Below are 23,543 nucleotides of genomic sequence, written 5' to 3'. Positions count from 1 at the left end.
AGTTGGGGATTAGGAATTTTATGAAGCTTACTAAGAGTACATGGCCGATCTGTCTGAATCCTGAATTTTTTCTCCCATTACTTCATCTTACCTGCCTATAAGCCTTCCAATGAATGGACCCTTGTTTGGAATCCTCTTGCATCTGGCACATATCGATTGACTGATATGAGTAGTTGCATGCAGTTGAGAATTCTCAGTAATGAAGTAGACTAGCTATGAGTTGCTCATTTTCACAGATCAACCAGGGGTCCCCAGCTTTGGCACATAAACAATAAATGTGGGTTAAGACACTCTGGCCATTTATAAACAGGGTCCTTTCCATTTAAAGTCTTCTAATATGATAACTGTATCAGTAAATACCCCTTTTCCCACCAGCAATAGGGGGAGGGTTTACTCTGGGTTCTGAGTCAATATTGCAAACATTGGTTGCTTGCAGCAACGAATGCTAATTGTGACTCCATGTGTCCCATGATTTAGAAGTTTATCCAAAAAGTGCTTGAGCCATCCAAAATCTATTAAACCTTTTATGTGCAGAACACATAATCTACCCCCTGGAAAAGCCAAAAGGGCTCCAGAAACTTAGACATTTTCTCCAATTTCACCTTTTTTTTTTTTTTTTTTTTTTTTCAAAAGCAAACACTTGACTTAGGCTACTGATAAAGGAATCAGGATGTCAATAATACAATAACAAAATTTCTGATGAGGCATTTATTGGCAATCTTGTTAGCAAACAAAATTGTTAAAGGAGCAGGGATAATTGTCAGCATCCTTGAAGGTCAAACTGTTTGGAGAAATAGTGCTGCTTAGAAATGCAGATAAAAGTGGATAGGTGAATGGGGAAATACTTCTTTAATCTATAACCAAAGGTGAAACTGAAATGTGTATTCTAAATTAAAGTCCTACGTTGCTTTAAGGTTATTTTAAAAATTGTTTATTTAAGGATAGATAATTTTTTATTATCCATGTAACAAAAGGAATAAAATGGAAGAAATAATCCAAAAGAGCAGAAGATTCAGAAGTTGCTCCTATTTACTTCAGACATACATTACTTAATTTGCTTTTTGTGTGCTTCAATTCACTTTCCTAACTAAGACAGGCTAATGTTATAATTAGTTTGAGTTTCCTGAGCTATCACCAAATGCTAGAAGGAAGTTCATCTAGAAATGTGCTGGTGGAAGATAATGTGCAAACAATTAATATAAATTGCCCAGAGGAACTGGAATGAGGGAAAAATGGCAGAGCAAGTACGAATACTCCTGCCCAACCCACTCAAAATGGGGACAAATGTATATTTTAAAAAGAAAACTAAATCTACATGGGATGAAAGTGATAAAATTCACTTCCACAATATCAAGAAAGTTCTTAGGTCTGACCCAAAAGAACTGGGAATGAGTCATGTGAAATTCTCATTCTTAGCATATACCAGAGAATGTGAAAAAAGTTTGGAGAACTTTTTCCTTAACCAAGAACCCACTTATTCCAAGAATGATCCAAGGAACCACAAGAGGTAACCTCACTTGTTTCTGACCCAGAGTTCTGAGATCAGAAGGAAGCTTTCCTTCCAATAACTGAAGCAGTTCATAAATTTTCAATAATAAAACTGTTTTTAAAAATTTAATAACTTCGTAAGCTGTCTTTTTCTAACTAAACTGATGGAGTCAAGAGCGTACAGATCGACTGCATGTCTGTGTATTTACAAACAGCCAAGTGGCCACTGTTTTGTGTTGGTAGCCACAAGCTAGCCATCTTAGATCAAGGTTTGCAAAAGAACATGTTTTCATTCCCCTCCATTTGCCCTTGGCTCAAGGAAGATTTGAACCCAGCACTCAGCTGGCAATATGTACACTGGCACTTAAAACACACATGCAAAAACTTGAATCAAGTATCACGAAAGGCAAAGTCAGCTGAGACATTGTCTTTTTACCTAAAATAACTGTAGCTTGCAAAATAATTATATTAACATCACCCCACCACCCCATCAACATCTAGGAAAAAATATACACAACTAGGAAAAAAAAGCCACACAACAGAGCTTCAATAAGAGCATAATTTAAGATGTCAACCCAATAGTTAACCAAGTTGCCCCAACAGTGTAGTACTGTAAAGGACATATATGTGTGTGTGAAAGCATTACATATAGAGGCTCATATATGATGCAATTATTTATACTGAAAAACAAGAGAACACGACCAGTTAGGATTCTTACCTTTTCAAGTATAGCATTGCCTTGGTGGGGATTGATGTTGTGGTGGCTTATTTCCCTTTTGTATTTATATTCATAAACTTGGTCAGTGATATTAATCAGCAGAGTTGATGGACTGAAGGCCAGTTTCCCACAATCATAGACAGTTCCACTTTCAATATCAGTTGGTGCTGTAGCATATCGTAATATTAATCCCATTATGAGTCCTGAAATAAAGAATAAATTATTGCACTGTAGGAAAGCAATCTGCAACATTCGGTACTGGATGCTTTCAAACATATGATTTGGAATCTGTAGAAGTGGCAGGAGAAAGACTTGAGTCATTGCCCATTTTAGAAAATTGTTCACTCTTCCAAAGACACAAATTCAATAGATTAATGCATTGTTAAAACATTTGTAGTTGATGCTGTTGCTTGAATGCTGCCACAAAGTCCCTTCTTTTTCTCTTCTAAAGGACCTACAAATTTGGAGAGGACGGCTACACACCTCTTCCATCCATTCAAGTTCTTCAAGAAAATCCTTGCTACCATGATGGATACTGAATAGTTTAACCCATCAGGAGATGGAATTCCCCTTGATGATGTTTCTGGTCCACAGAGTGGCAAACGATCCAAGTTATCCCATGCACACTAAAAGGAAGCAATTGTTTTCAGTGATCGGAGGGAGAGGGAGAGGGAGAGAAGATGGAATTCCCCTGGAGAATGTTTCTGGTGCACAGACTGGCACATGATCTGAGTCATCCCATGCACACTAAAAGGAAGCACTTATTTTCAATAGTTGGAGGGCAAGGGAGAGATGTGCTTGCTGTCTCCCTCAGGACATGATCAAGGTAGTATGTTTCTCCAGTTTTTGCTGACAGGTAGGTATCTCGTGACCATGAGGGGACCCAGCCCAAGGAAAAGGCCAATGCACTGAGCATGGAGGACCGTGGCACAGATAGACTCTGCATACTGGATGGCATCACTGAACCACTGCATCAACCTTCCCTGCCACTACCCTAATTCTAGACTTCTTGTTATGTGATATAATCCATACTCCAATTTTTCAAACAGTTTGAATCAGGTTTCTGTTTACTTGCAGACAAATGCATTCTAATGATACAACATTCTTTTTAGTGAAGAGTTGAATCTGAGTAATAATCCTTGACTTTTCAGGTTTATAAACTCTATTAGGATGTTCACGGTAATCTGATGACAGTGGACTCTTTTAATATTATATATATATTAACTAGCAGCAAAGGACCTTCAGAAATCTAAATATCCTTCCACTTAAAATGAGGATGGATGTATGTGTTTCAGGATAAATAATCCACAGTTCACTCTTTAAACATCAAATGAAGAGGTTTGACTACTCTATTGTGAATCCAGTTACCTAATAACCTTTCATTTACGTAATAAAATATTTTGGGGTGTGTATTTTGCGCCAGACATTTATAGATTAAAAGTAATAAAAAGCCCTACAGGTGTTCAAGTTTGTACAAGTGAAGACCCATAAGCAAACAATTATAATACAACGTGACACGTGCTATGACAGCTGGTAAGCACTGCGCATTATATGAAGGAGAAGGAGATGAAGGGAGTGGAAGAGGGAGAGGAAGAGGGAGAAGGAAAGGGAGAGGAGAAGGAGAATGCGAGGGAGAGAGGAGAGATAATAAACAGTCTCCTATGTCAAGTTTTGATTTTTAACACAACGACAATGAAGAACTAATAAAAGATTTTAGGCAGGAGAATAAAACAATCAGATTTTCATATAAGAACTATCACTTTGACAATAATGTGGAAAACTATTTATAGAGTGAGAAGTGAGAATAAAAACAGGTTTTTTTTTTTTTTTAATCAGGTACTTTTATCTTCCTTATTCCTACTTCAGATTTTAGCTCACTTCTCCATAATAGTTAGAAGTATTGTAGCCTCATCTTTACGACCAAGGTAAATGATGGATATGTAACTGTCATCGAGTGCTTGATCCCCACAGAAGAGTGGGCAGCCTTCTACACCCAGTAGTCAACCAACTATAAAAAAATCAGCCATGAAAGAGAAGGGAAGGCCCAGCATCTACACACCCAGTGGTTTAGGGTTTCTGTATGACATCACTTTTCCAACACTCTCTGCCTAGAACAGATTCATTTTCTGAAAGTTATTCAGCAGGTTGCATGAATGGTGCTGTAACCTCTGCTTTCCACTCCAGTAGGTTATAAAGAAGAGAAACTCAAGATGCTGTCTGCATGGGGTCCCAATTGAACAAACTGTACTAATTGTGTTCGAAATTCCAATGATAACAAACTTAATGGGTGAGCCACTTATTTTTGTAATGTTCCTTCAATGAAACAATAAGAAATAAACACAAAGTGTCCATCATCACTGCCCAAGCCAGGAGGCTGTGAGGGGCTCTGCGGGGAATCCCTGAGCTGGGAGGGTCTGTTGATCAGGCAGAGATTAAAGCACGTCAGCCATCATGCAGGTCCAATCAGGGAAAATGAATATTTGTCATAAGAGAAAGGGCCTCGTACCTGCTGAGCCCCTGTGGTTAAACTAAATTCATACAAGGCCTTAAAACCTAAATGACCCTGATTGACCCTCCACACCAGCACTGGTCCCATCCTTCGAGAAGAGGCATACTGGTGTAAATGGAGGAAGCTGCTTGTGGCCAGATGGCTGGCCATGAAAATGCACCTGTCAGAACGATCTCCCACTGCAAGGAGGGCTACTGACTGCTGGGGCCGTCTCGGTGCTCCGGAATCCATCACCACATCTGCCCTGAGGCCTCCCACCAGCTGTTCACAGTCAATGATTGAGTGCAGCACAGATACTCAGGCAGGGAGACAGGGACTCCTCTGATGGGCAACTTTGGCTCAACCTTTCTTAGAAATGCACCATAGCCTAAGACTTTTCCCAAACATCCTTCCTTCCTTCCTCTCTTCTTTCCACAGGGGCTTGTCCTGCATCAAAATCTGATAGTTCTCCTACCTCCTCCAGCTCCCTTCTCCATTTTCCTCCAAAGGAGTTTCCCTCAATAAATCTCTTACACAAGCCAGCTCTTGCACAAGCCAGCTCTTCCTGGCGTCTGCTTCTCAGAGGTACAACCACACTAGCCAAAGGCTCTGGACCTGCATTCTCCCATCCCCAAGGGTTGAGGGGAATCAGCGCCTCAGCAGACAGAGCATAAGGGCTGGTGAGAACACCCCAGCCTCCCACAGCACCTGATAAACAAATGCATGCACCCATTTGGGCAGCCCTGCTGGGGTAGTAGCAACCGGAAAACTCTCATCAGTCAGAAGCCAGACACCTACCCATACAGCCTAGTACTGGTTTTTCATAGCCAACACGTCCACTCCATGCTTTAGCCATATGCTGACACAGATATGAAATATTAAGTGAACACGCTAAGGACAGTATTGTGTGAGTAGGTGCCAGATAAAGTAGGATTGTTAGTAGGAAGAAACTGCTGAGAGTTTTTTTTTTATTTTTTTTTATTTTAACACACCCAAACAAAGATACAGGATACAGAAGTGCCAATCACTTGTGTACAGAATAAATAGAGAGGTAACTGGCTGCCACAGCTTATGAACCCAACCACAACTCCCACTGGCAAACTGTGAAACCAGGATCCCAACCTGCTGGGGGAGAACAGGAGCCAGCCCGCACCAGCAAAGCGGGATAGACACCCAGCTTATGTCGGTGCAGCCCTGATCCCAGGTTGTGGTCCCTGCAGGCACTTCACTGAGATCTGCCCCATGGCCCGTTGACGGCATCACCTTCATCAGGTAGAAAGGCAGATGTAGGCAGAAGAAACTTTAGTCCAGATGCATGCCCTGCCCCTACAAGTCTGAGCATCTGGGCAAATGGAACAGCAGAAGTGGGAGCCTGTTCTCCAGGTGAGGCCTCCGAGGCTCCCTATTGTCCTGCCCTCTCTCCAGCAACATGCAAGCCCCCATGGAGCTTGAACAGTGGACTTTATCCCCAAAGTACCCACTGTCCTACAAAGTTCACCTCAGATCGCACCTCCTCAAAGATAGTTTCTCTGATGGAGCCTGTGCTCACTGAGCTCCCTCATCTTTGAGTTCTTACAGCACTGACAGCATGAACCTTAGTTTTAAGGCCCAATTTTATACAGCTATACAGTTCAGCATTGCTTTGCAGACCTTGGCTGTGTCTCTCCCCCTAGGCAATGAGACTGTTTAAGGCAGAGACTGTGCTATAATCATCCCTTTTCTGCTAGAAAAATCCAACACTTTAAGCAGAAATTTGGCCCAACTTTCTCTAAGTCCACAATCTTTTCCAGAGTCAAGAAGAAAAACATCCTCTGAGTTTATGTAGTTCATCAGTTATGACCAATTTTAAGTGCTTGTATGTTAAGAACATCATACCTGACCTTACAATGTCACCACTCGTGCAAAGCTTTCGATGTGGCTGTCACAGAGCTGATGCCGTGATATTTGTGGGAGTAGGAAGGAGGGAGAGAGGAAGGAGGAAACAGCTGCATGAACACCCAAATCAAGGAGCATTTAGAAATATGAGTCTTGTCTATTGGACTGGCTTTCACTTTATTATCCACTACTCATTCTGCTTTCATGTCACAGACAGCAGGCATTATTCTAGGACTTATGAGGGTTATAAAAATGAATAAAATATGGTCCTTCCCCAAAATATTAAAATATCTTAATCCCACCAGCCCCTTTCCTCCTGCCCAATCCTACTATCCTGATTTCCAGTAAGAATAAGGCACACCCTCCTTTGGTTAGTGTTTCCTAAGTCTTTTAGTATATTAAACCTGCCTTTCATAACCACTTCCCCTTGCATCTTAACAGTAGTCATTTTACATGATGCTGAAGCATTTTCCTAAAGGGGTTGAAGCATTTTCCTTAGTGGATTTAGGACAGGGATTTGCTTTGCAAAAAATTTATGAAACCAATTACAAAATGAACTTTAAAGCATGAAAGAGTTAAAGTCTGTTTGGCAGTGTTCAAAACCATGACTGTGTTTATACACTATCACATGCAGAGCCACACTGTATTGCACAACTCCGGGGGGTTCCCTTCATATTCTATTTCTATAGGAATGGTGTTCCCCTGGAGTTGCACATGAATCTAACCAGACTGTTGTTACAAAGGTATATATTTAAATGTCAACATGATACTGGAGAGAATTTAGGAGGCTAGAGAAAATCTAGTTAATACATGAAGATTGAAGAACTGAAATTTGTAGTACACTCAATCCCAATGCACTGAGTGGCTACCAATAATAATTTAGATAACTGAGTCATTGTCCCTTCCCTAAAACAAGAATACAAATCCTTAAACTATAAAACATTATGTAATATTATATTTCAGCCTGATAAGTGTACCAGATACTGTAGATTGCAACTCAGCAATTATCCCCCTTTTCCCTAACAAAGTCGTGCTCTGCTGTCCACCCCTGCCCAGACAGGCAATTGCTCAGAATAACTGATCTTATTCCCAGCTCCAGGGATGAGTTCCCATTCCCCTTGCTGATAGTTGCTTCTGGAACGGGAATGTGACTCTATTTTGGTCAATAAGAAATAAAGGGAAGCTTTCTGAGAAGCTTCTTAGGAAAGTTCTGACATCCTAAGCAAAAGACATAGGAAAGATGAGCTTTCTTCTTCCTCCAGATATTACTGGACCTCCTTAGGACACCAGGAACTGCCATGGCCATCAGCGCCAGTCTGATGATAGAGGCAGAACTGAGAATAGCAGAGCAGAGCAAAAGAAAGATCCACATCCTTGATTTCACCAGTGAGCTGCTGAATCAACCATTCCTCAAGACTGCTAATCTTTGTACTTCCAGTAATAAGAGATAATAACTTTCCTTGTCACTTAAGTCTATTGCAGACAGGACTTCTGTTACTTGCAGCTGAATGCATCCTAACAGGTATGAAAGGTGTGTGTGTGTGTGTGTGTGTGTGTGTGTGTGTGTGTGTTTACACGTGAATGTACAAAGTCCTATGGAAGCCTAAGGAGAGACCAACTAACCCTACCCCCACAAAAGCGTGAGGAAGACTTCACAGAGGGGGTCCTGAAGGATGAGTAGGAGCTTGCCAGGTAGAAAAGAGGTCATGGACTTTCCAGGTAGCAGCACAAGTTAATAATATGTCCTAATTGGGCACATCAAGGAGTTTGGGATGGCTGACCCACCAGATAAGCTGAGAGTATTTGGGGGGGAGAGGTGGCTGATGAGAAGTTCTTAACAGCTGAGAGTTCCTTGGTTAGAAGGCAGATTTGCTCTGTTTTAGGGCACAGAAAACAGCATTTGCAGACAATTAACTGAAGAAAATAAAGAAAACTGAGGTACAATGAGAGTATGGAGAGGAAGTTAACATCAGAATTAGTTTATATTTACATGAGGAGCAATTTAGAGCATCTGTGCAGAGGAATGTCAAGGTGAAAAGAAAAAAAATAAAGCCCAAGGAAGGATGTTCTTTGCCATTATTAGGACTTTTTGTAGAGGGAGACTCTCAAAGTTGTGAATCTGTAATGTTATTACATCCATCATACAGATTAAAAGAATATTGAGTGAAGTGTTTAAATATGGGAATGAACAAAAAGAAAAGAGTATAACAAATATTCTAAGGAGGCCAAATCAGTGTACAACATTTCTAACTTATCTGTAAGCTAATCTTATCTAAGTCTTTGTCAGAACACTGATTTAGCATGATGATAGGGGTTTGAATTTCAAAGTTCCAAATGCATTTTTTAACATTTTCCTTTTTAGCAGTTTAGTTTTACCCTGGGATTAGTCAGGGAGGGACAGAAAGTAAAAATATAACAATGCCTTCTGGTTGGTTATCTTAGGGCTTTTGTTCTTCTCTGTCCTCCCATAACCCTTTTATATTCAAAAGACTAAAAGGAAGGGTGAGTGTTGCTAAAAGAAACACAATTTAATTGCTTTGTGCTAGCTTACTATTAATTTGCTTTGGTGACAGAAAGAGTCCCCTAGTGATTTCAGACTAGGTTTGGGGTGCCTGTCAATAAGATACCCCCACTGTATTCCAGAGTGGGAAGTGGGTCCATGAAGCTGTTCCACCATCGGAAGCCTCACTCAAAGTTTCTATCCTTTTACTGGGCAGTCATGATATACGGGAAAGGACAGAAAGGCCCAACCATCAGCTCCTCCAGCAGTGTGGGGTGTCCAGTGTCATCCGCCATTGTTGGTGCCTAGTCCTCCAGCAGGTAACACACGCTTGCTTCATGGGGCCCTGGGATTCCTGCCGTGGCTTCCCAGCATAGGATTGTAGAGAACTTCTTTTCTCTGGAAACTCTCTCAGCAACGAGTTTATACTTAGCTAACACCCTTTCCTGCAATCATCCTAGGAAGTTTACAGAAGAAATACAGACAAATCTCACTATATATATATACTGACAAAAACAAATGATTTCTTTACACAAAACAGTCTATTTTTTTTCTCACATCCAAGATGGAGCCATTACAAAGTGTGGTAGATAGTGGAAGAGGTACGAGCTCACCAAATCACTCTTCACCACAGGACAGTGATGAGTGAGAAAGAGAAAAAATAGGAGAAAATAAAGGGGAGGTTCTAGGAACTGCATGTTTAATTTTATTTTTCCTAGTGAAGTAGTTTTCAAACTTCAGCACATCAGAGGGATTGTTAAAACACAGATTGCTGAATCCCACCCCCAGAGTTTCTGATTCAGTAGGTCTGGGTTGCAGCCCAAGAATTTGCATTTCTGACAAGTTCACCTGCAAGTTCCCAGGTGATGCTGATGTTCCTGGCCTGAGAACCACACTCTGAGAACCACTGCCCTAAAAGACAATAGCTCCTAGCAATCTGAGCATCAATGCAAGTTTTGGAATTCCAACAAAATCCATGCCCTCTCAGGCTCATGCATACAGGTTTCATACAGTTTCAAGAGCCCAGAGGCATCATGAATGATTCTACTTGCAGTCACTTTCAAAAAAATTAAATTCAATTAAACTAACATATGTTGAAAGTCTATTTTGCATGATTCATATGAGTAAGGCACAGTCCCTTCTCAAACTATTTACTGTACCTGCTACACCCATTCTGACAACCACAGGCATGCAGAACCAGAATGGCCGTGGACTTGCAATACAGCTTTCCCTGACACTGTTGTCAATGTTCCCAGGTCACTGGGATAGTTTAACTCCTGCTACTTGTTATGGATATACTTTCACAGTACTGTTTCTTCTATGTCGGGCTTTTCTTTATGGACAGTATAACACTTCTGAGGCCTCAAAGTAAAAGACAAATTCACCCACTCCCAACATCTCTTCATAACTAACTTCAAGACAAGAGCAGACTTTGATGAAAGGACAACTGTGGCCAAAATGTGAGAACATGAGCTTTCAAAAACAGTGCTCTTGCCAATTACTTTGTGCAGCTTTGGCCAAGTTGTACATTTTCTGAATTTCTGTTTCCTTCTCTGCAAAATGAAACTATAATGGATGTTGTGAAGATTAGTGCTAACGTATAGAGATGGACATCTCAATTTCTATATTTCTTCTGTAAACTTCCTAAGGTACCAAGCCCATCATCTGGCACAGAGCAGGCATTTATTAAATAACAGCAACTATTCTAGGGCTAAAGGTATGATATTGTTGAAAGAACACAAGTTTTATAGTCCTGAGTTTGAAGTCTGGTCCTATCAGTTGTTATCAGCAAGTTACTTTATGTCTTGGAGTCTCAGTTTCCTCAACAGTAAAATATGATAACCAACCCTCTCCCACCCTCCCCCACACACAGAGGTTTGTGATACCCAATGGCTGTCTGAAGCCCTTGAGTCCCAGCTCTGACATTTAGTAGATGATCTTGATCAAGTTACTAAAATTTTTGGTGCCTCAGTTTCCTCATGTATAAAATGGCTGTTGTGAGGATTAAATGAGTTAATACATATAAATACGTTGATATATTTAGAACAACATAGTTCACATAATAAATGCTATTTGTATCAGCTATTTTTATTATATTTCAAATATATGACACCATAGATGTTTAACAGATGTTAGTTTTCCATGCCCCCCCTTCACTAACCATACAATTTTAATTCAGTTTAGACTACATATAATCTATATAAATAATTTGACTCATAAATTTATTTTCCTGATGTGCACACTCAGTCAAAGCCTTTAGAACTCTGAGGGAGACATCCTTAGAGCCGTTATAGTAGCTTAGGGTAAGGGCTTCCTCAGTAGTTCCTTTGGGATTCAGAAGCACTGCAGAATATAAAGGGGATTAAGTTATTAAAATCAACTTCAGAAAACCTACAGAAAGCCATATGCCTATGTCTCTTACACTATTTTACCTTTTCTCTGCAAATGCATTACAGCATAGAAAGCCTTGCCCGGGTCTCTGAAGTTCATTACAATCAAGTTTTTTACACCAAACGGGAGAGCAAGTTTAGTATGTTGTGCTCTTAACCCCAACTGCCTTTCCTGCAGGTCCCTTCAAATTAAACCAGAGCCTCTCTGGTTTTTCACAAGGCATGCATCCGCAAGCTGAGTCCGGATCACATAGCTAGCCCTCCCTGTTCTGATGGTATACCTGTTCTCCTTGCCTTTCTGACATGAACTCAACAAGATTAACTGAGCACTCATTGCAAAGTCAGAACAGTGTCTGAAAAAACCAAGAGTGGTAAATAACGCTAACTGAGATCCTAGAAGAAAGGGCTAGCTATCATTATAGGCTGTAGAGTTCTGGGAAGAAAGTTACTGGTTTGAGCTGGAGTGGTTGAGAGATCCTTGATGGCTGAAGTCAGCCTGAATTTTAAAGGATTTTGAAGAATCATAGACCACTGCAGCTGGAAGGGAGCTTAGTGATATATGTTTCATCTCTTTATTATGTTACAGATGAGAAAACTAAGACCAGAGATTAGGTCACTTGCCCAAAGTAATGTATCTAGTTACTGAAAAGAAGAGCATTAAAATTCAAATCCCAAGAAAGTGTTCATGCTGTTTCCATAAAGCATGCCATGTTTCAGTAAGTAAAGAGCCTCAGAATGTTCTTCCAGAAAGGCGGAGAGGAATGAAGTGAGAGCATCTTCCCTGGACCAGGCAGTCAAGGAGTCAATGGAGAGGTGAGATTGGATAGGTAGCACAGGGCCACATCAGGTTCAACACCACCAAATTTATCCTAAGGAATCTCAAGCAAGTGCTAGGATGAAGTTAATGCCTTTAGAAGGTATTTCAGGAAATATAGCTTTTAAAAAGACCTAAATAAATGGAAAGACATTGCAATTCATGGATTGGAAGACTAAATTTTGCAAAGATGTCAATATTACTGAAATCAATTTATAGATTCAATGCAATAGCAATCCAAATTCCAAGAACCTTCTTAGCAGAAATAGAAAAGCCAATCCTCAAATTATATGGAATGGTAAGGAGCCCCGAATAGCTAAAGCCACCTTGGAAAAGAAGAATGAAATTGAAGGAATCACACTTTCCAATCTTAAAACTTATTACAAAGTCACAGTAATCACGACAGCATGGCAATGACACAAAGCAATGTTTCCTTAGACTTTACACCCAAAGCACAAGCAACAAAAGAAGAAATAGATAAATAGGACCTCATCAAAATTAAAAGGTTTGTTCCTCAAAGGACGTTATCATGAAAGTAAACAACAACCTACACAATGGGAGAAAATATTTGGAAACCATATAACCCATATAAGGTTAATATCCCAAATTTATAAAGGAATCCTTTAATTTAACAACAAAAATACAAACAACCCAATATAAAAATGGACAAAAGACTTGAAGAGAAATCTCTCCCAAGAAGCTATACAAATGGTCAGAAAGCACACGAAGAGATGCACAACATCATTAGCCATCAAGGAAATGCAAATCAAAACCACGAGATACCATTTCCCACCCATAAGAATGGCAGCTATTTTGTTTTAAAAAAATGAAAACAAGTGTTGGAGAAGATGCAGAGAAATAGCAACACTTATTCATTGCTGGTGGCAGTGTAAAATGGTGCAGCCACTGTGGAAGACAGTTTGGTGGTTCCTCAGAAAACTAAGTATAGAACTACCATAACACCCAGCAGTCCCACTTCTAGATATATACCCAAAGAACTGAAAGCAGAAAATTGAACAGATCTTTGCACACCAATGTTCATAGTGGCATTACTCACAATTGCCAAAAGATGGAAGCAAACCATCTGATGAATGGATAAACAAAATGTGGTGTATACATTCACATATTCAGCTGTAAAAAGTAATAAAGTTCTGATACATTCAACAACAAGGATGAATCTTGAAGACATCATGTTGAGTGAAACAAGTCAGACTCAAAAGGACAAACATTGTATAATCTCATTGTTTTGAAACAATTAGAATCGCAAACTCATAGAGTGAGAATCTAGAATATAGGTTACCAGGGTATGGTGTCAGGATAGGGAATGGGAAGCTAAGGCATAAATGTACAGGGTTCCTATTAGGAATGATGGAAATGTTTTGGTAATAGATAGTGGTGATGGTAGCACGACATTGTAAATGTAATTAGCAGCACTGAAATATACACCTGAATGTGATTAAAAGTGGAAATGTTAGATTGCATATATGGTAACAGAATAAAAAATTTTTAAATCCATGGAACTACACTACATACACAGTGAACCCTAAGTTAAACCGTGGACTTTAATTAATAGTGCAATTATAAAAATGTGCCATCATAAATTGTAACCAATGTTTCACGCCAATGCAAGGTGTTTGGTGGTGGGTTGGTATATGGGGAGCCTATATTTTATTCATGATTTTTGTATAAACACAGAACTTCTGTAATAAAAAAACTAGAATAAAAGAACTTGGTGATTCACTATGTAGCTATATTTTCTTTAAATCTTGAAAAAAAATTGCTGCTATTAAATTGGTCCCATTAAATGGCTAAATATCAGAATATGAGAAAATGCTTTAATATGATATAGTTTCACAAACTCAAAATCGAAATCTTTGCAGTTAAAAAATTCCTTTCTACCCTCTAAACAATGAGCAAAATTTCCACATGAATTCAGAGACTGTCCCTGATATTCTAAGGCCATGAAATCAAAGGTAGAATTCTAAGAGGTTTAAATTGCTCCATCCCTAAGCTCAGATGCCAACCCTCAAATGCCAGGCATTATGAATGGCCTTTAAAGTGTGGGAGCCCCTGTGATATGTAATGGAATTCTTAATGCTGTCAGAGAACAAGGAGCAATTTTTCTTTTATGAACAACCAGCAAGGGATACAGGGTTCTAAGTGAGCAGAGCTAAGTGCACCAGCTGCTATCAATCAATATTTTGCCCATTAATAGTCATTAAAGCTTTTAGTCCAATTTAAATGAATACCACCATGGCTTAAATTCTAAACCAGTTATGGATTCTAATCCTTCAATTTTGAAATAATGAGAGCCATAGGATGTCATCAGAGACAATTACGCATTACTGTTCCTGGTGAAGAAAAAGACTATTGTTATAATGGTGCCACTAATTTTTAACAGCATCCTATGACCTTAACAATAAGAGAAAAACCATTTTTCCTATAATGGCTTATTTGTATTTGCAGTATCAGATTTATCTCCAATCAACACAGATGAACACCACACATAATTTTTCTCAACCTCCACAAACCTTTATATGATATTTTAAAGTTATAAAAGAGCTAACTAGTTCAATGTTCCATTTGATCACTTTTCCCCTCATTCTACTCTGTTTCCTCCACCCCTGGTTCCTAGAAATTTTGGATTATCAGGTATACCGAGAAAATGCATCAACATGATTGCTTCTTGGAAGGATATTTGACACATGTCAGTGGAACATCAGCATAATGGCAGATGGTGGGCTGGGTATTACAAGAAATTTGGTGCTTGAGAAAAATATTTACAGTTCTTGATACAGAGGCAAACAACACATTCCACAAATATTCACTGAGAGCCAGAGCAGTACTATGTCTAATAAGAGAATGTTAGTTAAATTCACTGATACTTACTAGGTGGAGGATGGCTAAATCTCAGGAGATGTTTCATTATGAATACATATGTGTCTTTAGGATGGGGATGACAGAATTACAGTTTGTCTCAAATGTTCATCTCCTTTAAAAAATGCTTTTTAAAGTTTATGCTTCAAACACAGTTTGTTTCTTTCCTTCTCCACTGATTATCACCAGCAAGAACCATGGGTTCCTCTGATTGATGAAGGGATTTGTCTAGTTTTATCCTGAAGCTTCATTCTTTTAGACTTCCTGGGAAGGAGACTCCATCTCACTGCTCCTGAAAGCATAAACAGTATGAGGATGCATCTGAATCTCACAGATACATCCTCTATCCAGGAATCATTGAAAATTTTTACTTATATTTAAATAACATCTACATCTCTTGTAAAGAGATGAAGTTTGAATCCTTGCACAGCAGCTCCCTAATTACGTGGCCTTTACCTCTCTAAGTCTTTGTTTCCTCATCTGTAAAATCAGGGTATTGAACTTATGATTTCTAAGTCTCCTTCCCAATCTGTGAATTCCAATTTCACTGTCAGCTGCTTGGCAATTAATTTGCTTGATTTCTCCTTTTCCCTTATCATTAAAGAAGTGTTTATTAGAATGTCCCATCTTGCTCCTCCCTGTCGTAGTTTCAGACTATTTTATTGCACTGACAGAAAGTCCCTAGTAAACTGATGGAAAGCCCTAAGTAAATATTTCGATGTAACATTTAGATCATGTCTGAAGAAGAAATATGAGTAGTTACTGATGCCATCCATATGGACTATTTTCAGAGAACATCAGCGAGAGCTCTTTTAAGACAACCGTGAGCGTTATAAGACATCAAGATGAGTGAAAGCACATGGACCCTGCAAGAAGTAGCTATTCAGTTTTGGGAGTCACTTCACTCCTCTGGGATTGTTTCTTCCTCTGTGAAACGAGGGGGCTGGAATAGATAACCTTTAAGTTTCCCCTTAAATTCCAACAATTACGATTTTATGCCAACAAAAAAATTAAACACTAGAATATGTTTTTTTATTATTTTATATGTTATAAATCAACGGTGCTCAAAGTAATGAAATACTTATACACGTATATGCAAGTGTTTATAATTTGTATAATCCTTTTACATTGTGCATTGTTTCAGAACTTGCTTTCAAGAACTTTAGCCTTAAAAAATTCATCAAAGGACAGAAATCAGACAGGCCAACTTAATGCTACTGCTATAAACCTTAAGCCTAAACTTCCTTAGGAATAGAAATTTAGAGAAATGCCACCTCAACAGTGAACAACGCACTAATAGATTACGATTTCAGTTACAATTCAAATATATTTCATTGAGTTTTGGGGGCTTAAAGGTAATCTGGAATTTTTCGAGTACAAAAGTAAAAGTTGTATTTATGTTCTGTCAATACAAAGTACGGCCATCAAAATTCAATCACTTTTACAAATTAATATTCGCATCACAGAATAGGCTGAAATTGATAAATGATTCACGAAGTCCATTTCAGGGCTGTGAAGAAATCATGCTCTCTAATAAATGTTTATAATCTTTCAAATCTGTGTTGTTTTGCTAAATCATGTGTAGCAGTTTAATGCCAAGAATTACATTGTTTTTGGCCTCGCAAATTACATCCTGAATGCTTGTTGATTACTTATTAGTGAAGTCAGGAGAAAGAGCCTGGTTCATTAATGGAGAAGGGAGAGGGGGCCTCGGACTTTACATCTGAAAGCACCACTTTCTTTTTGTGTGACTACTTCTCTTCAGCATGATTGTGATTTTTTTTTTTTTTTTTTTTTTTTGCCTCAAATGACAATTTTGATGCCTGCTTTAAGGCCCTCTAAATAAAGGAACTTAACTCACAAACTCATGAAAATAAATTGCACTGCTTAGCCTGAAACATCTGTGTTACAGCTCAAGTATCTCACAGTGGCATCCAGCTAAGGCACAGGATTTCTCAAATCATGACTACAGACGGTTAACATCAGGGCAGCACATGGTTAACATGAAAATATGCATTACTCCCGTGCCCTAAACATCAGGCGTATAAAAGAGTTTTCAGACTTCTAAAATGAGGGAAGCCCAAATATAAAAGCATGTTCTTTGCTATGAATTATAACAATGCCTCACCTGTTTCCATTTTGTGCAAAAGTTCCTATCCATTATCTGGCCGAAGTAAAGAGTGGTGAAGTGAGCTATTTCATCAGTAACATCACTTTTAGAATGACTTGGGCTTTGCATTTGACTTCAAAAGATGAGAAAATAGACTGGGTAATCTGTGTTATACCTTATTACATTTTCTGAAAGGGAATGATGTGGTAAATTGCATAGAAAGAGCAATTCCTTGGGGGGGGTTAAGACCTTAAACAAATGCGTTGACAAACTTTGGGCTCAAAAAAAATAATAAATAAGAGCTACATAGCAAACAATACTAACAATAATACTAACAGTTATAATAATAATAAAAATAATACATGTAAAAGTCTGAAAGCAGGCTAAGAAATGCAAAGTACTGCATAAAGAAACTCATGTGTATGCCATAAGAAAATAAAACACTGACCAGGTAATTAAAATGGATTTGGACGCAATTACTCTAGTGGGAGGGGTGGGAGGCATTTCTGCAAGAGTTTTCTTCTTGAAACTAGTTGATGTTATTTCTAGGATTTTACAATGCTCATCAGTCCATCCTGTGAAAGAAGGTTGCTCTTTGTGACTACGGAGCCATCACCGCACAATATCATTATAAAAACAAAGAGCTTGCCCCTTTTGACTCCCCTCACAGGACAATGGACCTGCATCTGTCAACAGACGTGCATTATGTGCCGACTGAGAACATGACTATGACATTTACTCTTGTGACAAGGCAAATTTCGGCAGCTTGTCTGGAAAGGGGGATGAGCATTCATTATGCTGCAGCACCTTTCATCAAGTAATGACATTTCAATCAGCACATTTTCTCCCATCTCAGTACTTTGCCATCTAATTACGCCAAGCAACAAGTTTCACATCAATCCCACAATGTATGCACTCACCATACACCATCGCTCCTCCAGTTTCATGCAAGAAGCGAAATCGATGATTTTTAAATAACCAGATTGTCAAAATGGTAAGGATGAGCAAAAAATTAAAGACAAGCAGCTCCACCGCTCCCTGATGTTGAAACTGATACTCATCCTTCCCTGACATAAACCTTCGCAGCCTCTCCATTCTTCTGTCTTCTTGGGATTCGTTAGAGAAACCCTGGATAAGGGCTATTTTATAAAAGTTTGCCTAAGACACTCTGGTTGCTTGAAAATTTCAGAATAAACACTGCCACTTAAGTTGCTACTTTACGAGCATTCTGCCCAGGCTTAGTATTCAGATGGCTTCTAGTTACAACTTCCTGTTTCTCTCTTAAAGCAGCCCTGTCTCTTTTCAAACTCCAGCTTGTGGTGTCATCACAGACTTTCACTGCCTTTAAATGATTCATCCCATGAAACTATCTTCCGTGTTGCACAAAATTTGCAAGTGACAATTCTGAGATCTTGAATCATGATCTTATAGTTTCAAACAAGTCTTCTTAAAACCACATAACTGGTGAATGGTAGAAAATAATGAAAAAGATCACCTTACATCAACATCATTTTCTAAGTCCAAAAAGCCCATTCCCGAATCATAACCTCACCAACTTTCCTCTCCAACTAAAGCCTGCAAATGTGACAGGGATTGATGGCTGTGGTTTGACCTAAAATTATTTCATGGGATTTTTTTTTGGTTTTTTTTTTTTTTAAGTTGAGAAGGAAGAAAGAATTATATGTGACTATCCTTTTGGCTTTACATAACTGGTAGTACAAGAGCATCATTTAAACTCTGAATCAATTGTTTCTCTTTTTAACAAAAATGAAAAGTGAAATGAAAAATGAAAACCAAAGACCAAAAGAAAATCTCGCTCCCATCTCTACAGCTGTGGCGTTTGGATATGTTGAGTCAAAAAAAGAAAAGAAACCAAATGCATATCTTTGAAGGAAAAAAACATAAAGCCATCCTCAGCAATGCCACATACATGGATTTCTCGTTGTGGATTTTCTTGCCCAGACATCCAGGAACCACATCTAACTGTGGCAGATCACAAACCTCCTCTGTCCAGTGGCAAAACAATGCTGCTCACTAAGGAATGGTTCTGCCACCAGAAAGGAAGTTTCCAGAATCACAGGACTCTGGTCATAACGTGATAGTTCTTCAGATGGCCTTCCATTTGGCAGGCCAGTCCTGTTTCGTTTTATACCTGTGTGCTTTATGGAAAAAATCTCAATACGATAGTATAATGACAGACTCTGCTTCTGTCTAAGCAAACATTATACTTATTTGCCTTTAACAATCAATCCTATAATGGAATTAGATACATTCCAAGTTTTAGTGAATTTTCTCATTTCATGATATCATTATAACTTAGGTGTATTAATCATCAAGTGTCCCCAAATGTGACAGAATCGGTATTCAGTTTATAAATGCAGTGTTAGTATTTATTGAATAGGATGGGCCTAGATAAGACCTTAAAAGGTCTTCTTTGTCACCAAAAGCTAGAGCTCAAATACATAAATACTCCTTGGAGCTAACAGCTCCTCAAAAACGGCGTCATTCACAGAGAAGTCTGTCAACCGCTTGCTACAAAACTCTGCTGTTTCGGCTTCTTTGCTTTCTGCAACTTTCGAAGTCAATTTCCTCTCTGGGTTTAACTCAGCAGGGGACATTTATGTGTGCTGCAGATGTTCTTCTAACGCACTACCCTTTTTGGCAGGCATAAGTGTGATGACTAATATTCAAACTGTTTTGAAACCTGTCAGCCAATACTTGAAGCATTCCGGGGAGCTTTGCTAGCAGGTTCCACCTTTATAATTTTGCAACTCCATAGGTTTAGTCCTGAGTTGTTAGATTTACAAGATAACTTAAATTCAAAACCTGGCAACTTCCTGTTCATTTTCTAAATATCATCATTGACTTACATTGGTGTCGTTTTGTCACTATTATTCCTTCTGGGGAGAATAGACTTTCTATGGTTGTCTTATAATGACATCTAATTTCATTCTCTTACCCAGTGAAGAAAGGCAATGAGAGAATTAAAGGCCCATAAAATGTTTTGATTGGATTTTACCTCATTTTTAATGTTCTAAATTTGATGCCAGCATATTCAAATCAGTATATTTCACATAAAAAAAAATCATACTGATGACATCGTGAAAAAACTCCTAAGATCTGGCACACTGGGCCTTCCTTCCCACATGGCCACAATCTGTTAGGGCTGAGTGGTTACCTGCTCCATTTACAGCCAGCTTGCTGCAAGCCCCATCCCGCTGCACTCACCGATGCCCACCACCCACCCCACCCCCAGTCCCTAAGTCATTTGAATGTGAGGAACCTGGTTTAGACCTTCACTATTCCATTGTCCAATCCTGTTGCTGCTTAACATTGAAGTAGAAGGCTGAGAAGAAAAGGGATCTAAGGAAACTTCCCTGATTCTTTCCCAGAAAAGTAGTTAAATTCCTGTCTTGAGTTTTTTCTCAGAATAGCACTGCATTTTCTTATGTAACAATAAAACTAAGAAAATGAAGTAGAAACAATATCTATTGGGCACTTACTTTGGACTGGAAAATATGCTAGGGAATTTAATTTAGTCTAACTTAATATTCATTAAAACTATTCTACAGATGAGTGACTTGAGGCTCAGAGAGCATTGGTAATATATCCAAGGCCACACAGCCAGTAAGAGTTAGAATTACAGGCAGAGTTGAAGAGACTTAAGATAGAATTTCAGTTTGGGTGATTAACTTATCCCAGTTTTTCAGGAACTTTCCTGGTTTTAGTACTGAAAATCCTATGTCCCAGGAAACTAGTTAGTCCCAGCAAACCAGGACAGTTGGTCAACTAACAGCCAAGGCTCAGAAAATTCCCAAATCCTGTCCTGACAATGATAACTGTTCTTTATGAGATGCCTAGGGAGATATTCACATGAAGAAGAGTATCAATTAAAAATTAAGGCACTATTTTATTAGCTAGTGATCATAACCCTCAACGTTGGGATTTCTAGAGCCCAGAATTTAGGCACAAGGCCCAAAGAAGAATTCCTGATTGTCTCTAATTCCTAGCCTTAACATCTGCTGGCCACTGAGTTGAAGGTTCTTACTACATGCTGCAGCATGCGGGTAAGAGGAACAAAGAGAAAGAGCAGGATGGCCCAGCCTATCATTGTCAGTGTGCCCTGCCTCAGCTTGCCCATCCAGCCCCATGGAAGGAAAGGATTGAAGAGAGGAGCCTCCCTGGCCAGGGTAACCTGGTTTCATGTGGTAAATCCATTTGCAAGTGAATACGACTCAATCAGTGTTACAGAATTTAACTAATCCCTTGGAATCTCCCTGCTTTTAGAGAGGATGGAGAAGATTGTGGGGTTGGGGGATTGAGAAAGAAAGCTTTCCTAGGGTGGGGAGAAATACTGAGAGTTCCCTTTCCCTGGCCGCTGGAGCCTCACCCTGCCCAGTCTTAGTTCACTGTCAACCCTTGGGCTTACCAAAAAATATGAAGTCAACCCAGACCCTGGGTTAGAGGAAAATCCTATTGTCCCTTTATATGCCCCTCCCCAGATATTTACCCCTCTGAGACCAGTAGGAAAGGCATTTCATATTTTGACCCAAAAGCTTCTGAAATAGATCATGACAGTACTGTAATTAAGTTTACTTGAAGAGCAAACAATGCATTAAGCCAAAAATTTACCCCCATTCTATGCTCCAACTCTCCATAGGTCCACTTTAGCTCCTCCTGCCCAAGTCAAAGTCACATATTAGCATAAAATTGCTCTTAATTTGAACAATACAAAGCCCTCCCATTAATAAGTTTCCACAATGAAATGAGAGTTCAGAAAGTTTACAGACAAGTTAAACTCTTGGACAGTTTTAACTCTCAAACAATGCTCAAAGCTTGGTTTTCTTCTTCAGCCTCTGCAGAGTCTAGGTCTCCAAATCCACGTTCCTCCCACTGTTTTTTATTATTTTGGCATGGTGAGATAATGGTCACTTCAAACTAGTGAAAAGGAGAAGATCTATGTAATTTTACTAAACAACTGGAGTACAGAAATACATGTGGCATGACTGGGGGTCCCTTGCTTCTTCAACCCCACTGGGTGATTTCCCGTCATGCTCTGAGGAGGGAAAACTAGGCATGTAGACTTCACTGTTTTCCCAGATGAGGTCTCATCTGTGGACAGCAGATCCTTGATACCCAGGAATCCATAAGAATGTCTTCCTCCGTCCAATGACGACCAGAAATGAGGAGAATCCCTCTTGCACTGGCTGGGAGAATAAATGAGAATTTTCTGAATTTGTCCAATCCATCCTTCTGTTCATAGCTTTTCTTTCGGGAGGTGGGGGAAGAATCAGGAATCTTCTGTTTCTTTCCTCTTTTTTTTGAAGTTTATGCCAAGCGGTTATAAATTCTTCCTTTTCCTGTTGCTACTGGTTATTACAATTTTGTTTTCATTTCATTATGAATTTGGGGAAGAAGAATCCTTGATACTGCCATATTTTGCCATCTTTTCCCAAATGTCACAGGATGCCTACTATAAAATTATTTCTGATGAAAATGAAACCAAAAAACCAAGTCCAAAACTTTTAAAACCTGGCACCTGTTCTTACTAGGCCTGTGAAACCATGTGTTGGTGGAAGAGAGGTATAAATTGACTGTATCCTTGCCTCATTATTCCTCTTGTACTCATTTATGTTTTTTTAATGTGTTGTTATTTCTTCTGTTAAATTGCTTTTATATTTTCTGAGACATAAGTAAACTTTCTGAAAGCAACTGGAAAGTCTTTACTAGCTACAGATCTATTCTGTATTTTTTTTAAATAGCTGATTTTTTTGCATGTTTGGTTATCTAAGATAGACATTGTGCTAAACCAGTGATTCTTAAACTTGAATGTGCAGCCAAATGATCTGAAGAACTTATTAAAGCATAGAGTTAATATGCCCCACAGGGTTTCTGATTCGAAAGTTTGGATGGGCCTGAGATTTGTATTTCCTATGAGTTCCTCAATAATGCTGATGCTGCTGGTTCAGGGACAACTTTTGGGAACTGCTGCAACCTAACACTTAGCATGAATTATCTCATTTAATCCTCAGACCCTTCTATGACATCCTATGACCAGGTCTACATCAGCCAAAGAAATTAAGCAAGTTGCCCATGGTGAAACTGCCAATCAGTGGCAGAAGCTCCACTCAACCACTAAGCAGTATAGAAATAGCCTCAATTTCTTACATTAAAAATTAAGAAACATGATCATTATATTTAATAGCAAATGGCATGATATATCATCATTTGAAATTGCACAGATTTTCAGGAAAAGGAGATCATAAAAAGAGATTTAAGTTCA

General features: G+C 39.0%; 1 protein-coding gene across 1 annotated transcript in view; it reads right to left on the bottom strand.

The window, feature by feature from the left end:
* Nucleotides 1–18,503, bottom strand: part of SLC9A9 (solute carrier family 9 member A9) — a 592,279-nt gene extending 573,776 nt beyond the window's left edge. The window contains exons 1-2 of the mRNA XM_037843226.1: nucleotides 18,181–18,503; nucleotides 2,207–2,409 (exon numbers count right to left, since the gene is read on the bottom strand). Coding sequence (XP_037699154.1) covers nucleotides 2,207–2,409; nucleotides 18,181–18,355 — 378 coding nt within the window. The 5' untranslated portion in view covers nucleotides 18,356–18,503. The remainder of the gene's footprint in view (nucleotides 1–2,206; nucleotides 2,410–18,180) is intronic.
* Between the last annotated feature and the right edge of the window lie 5,040 nt (nucleotides 18,504–23,543).

Source organism: Choloepus didactylus, chromosome 1 (assembly GCF_015220235.1).
Source record: "Choloepus didactylus isolate mChoDid1 chromosome 1, mChoDid1.pri, whole genome shotgun sequence".
Taxonomy (NCBI): Eukaryota; Metazoa; Chordata; class Mammalia; order Pilosa; family Megalonychidae; genus Choloepus; species Choloepus didactylus.
This window is presented reverse-complemented; position numbering and strand designations above follow the sequence as displayed.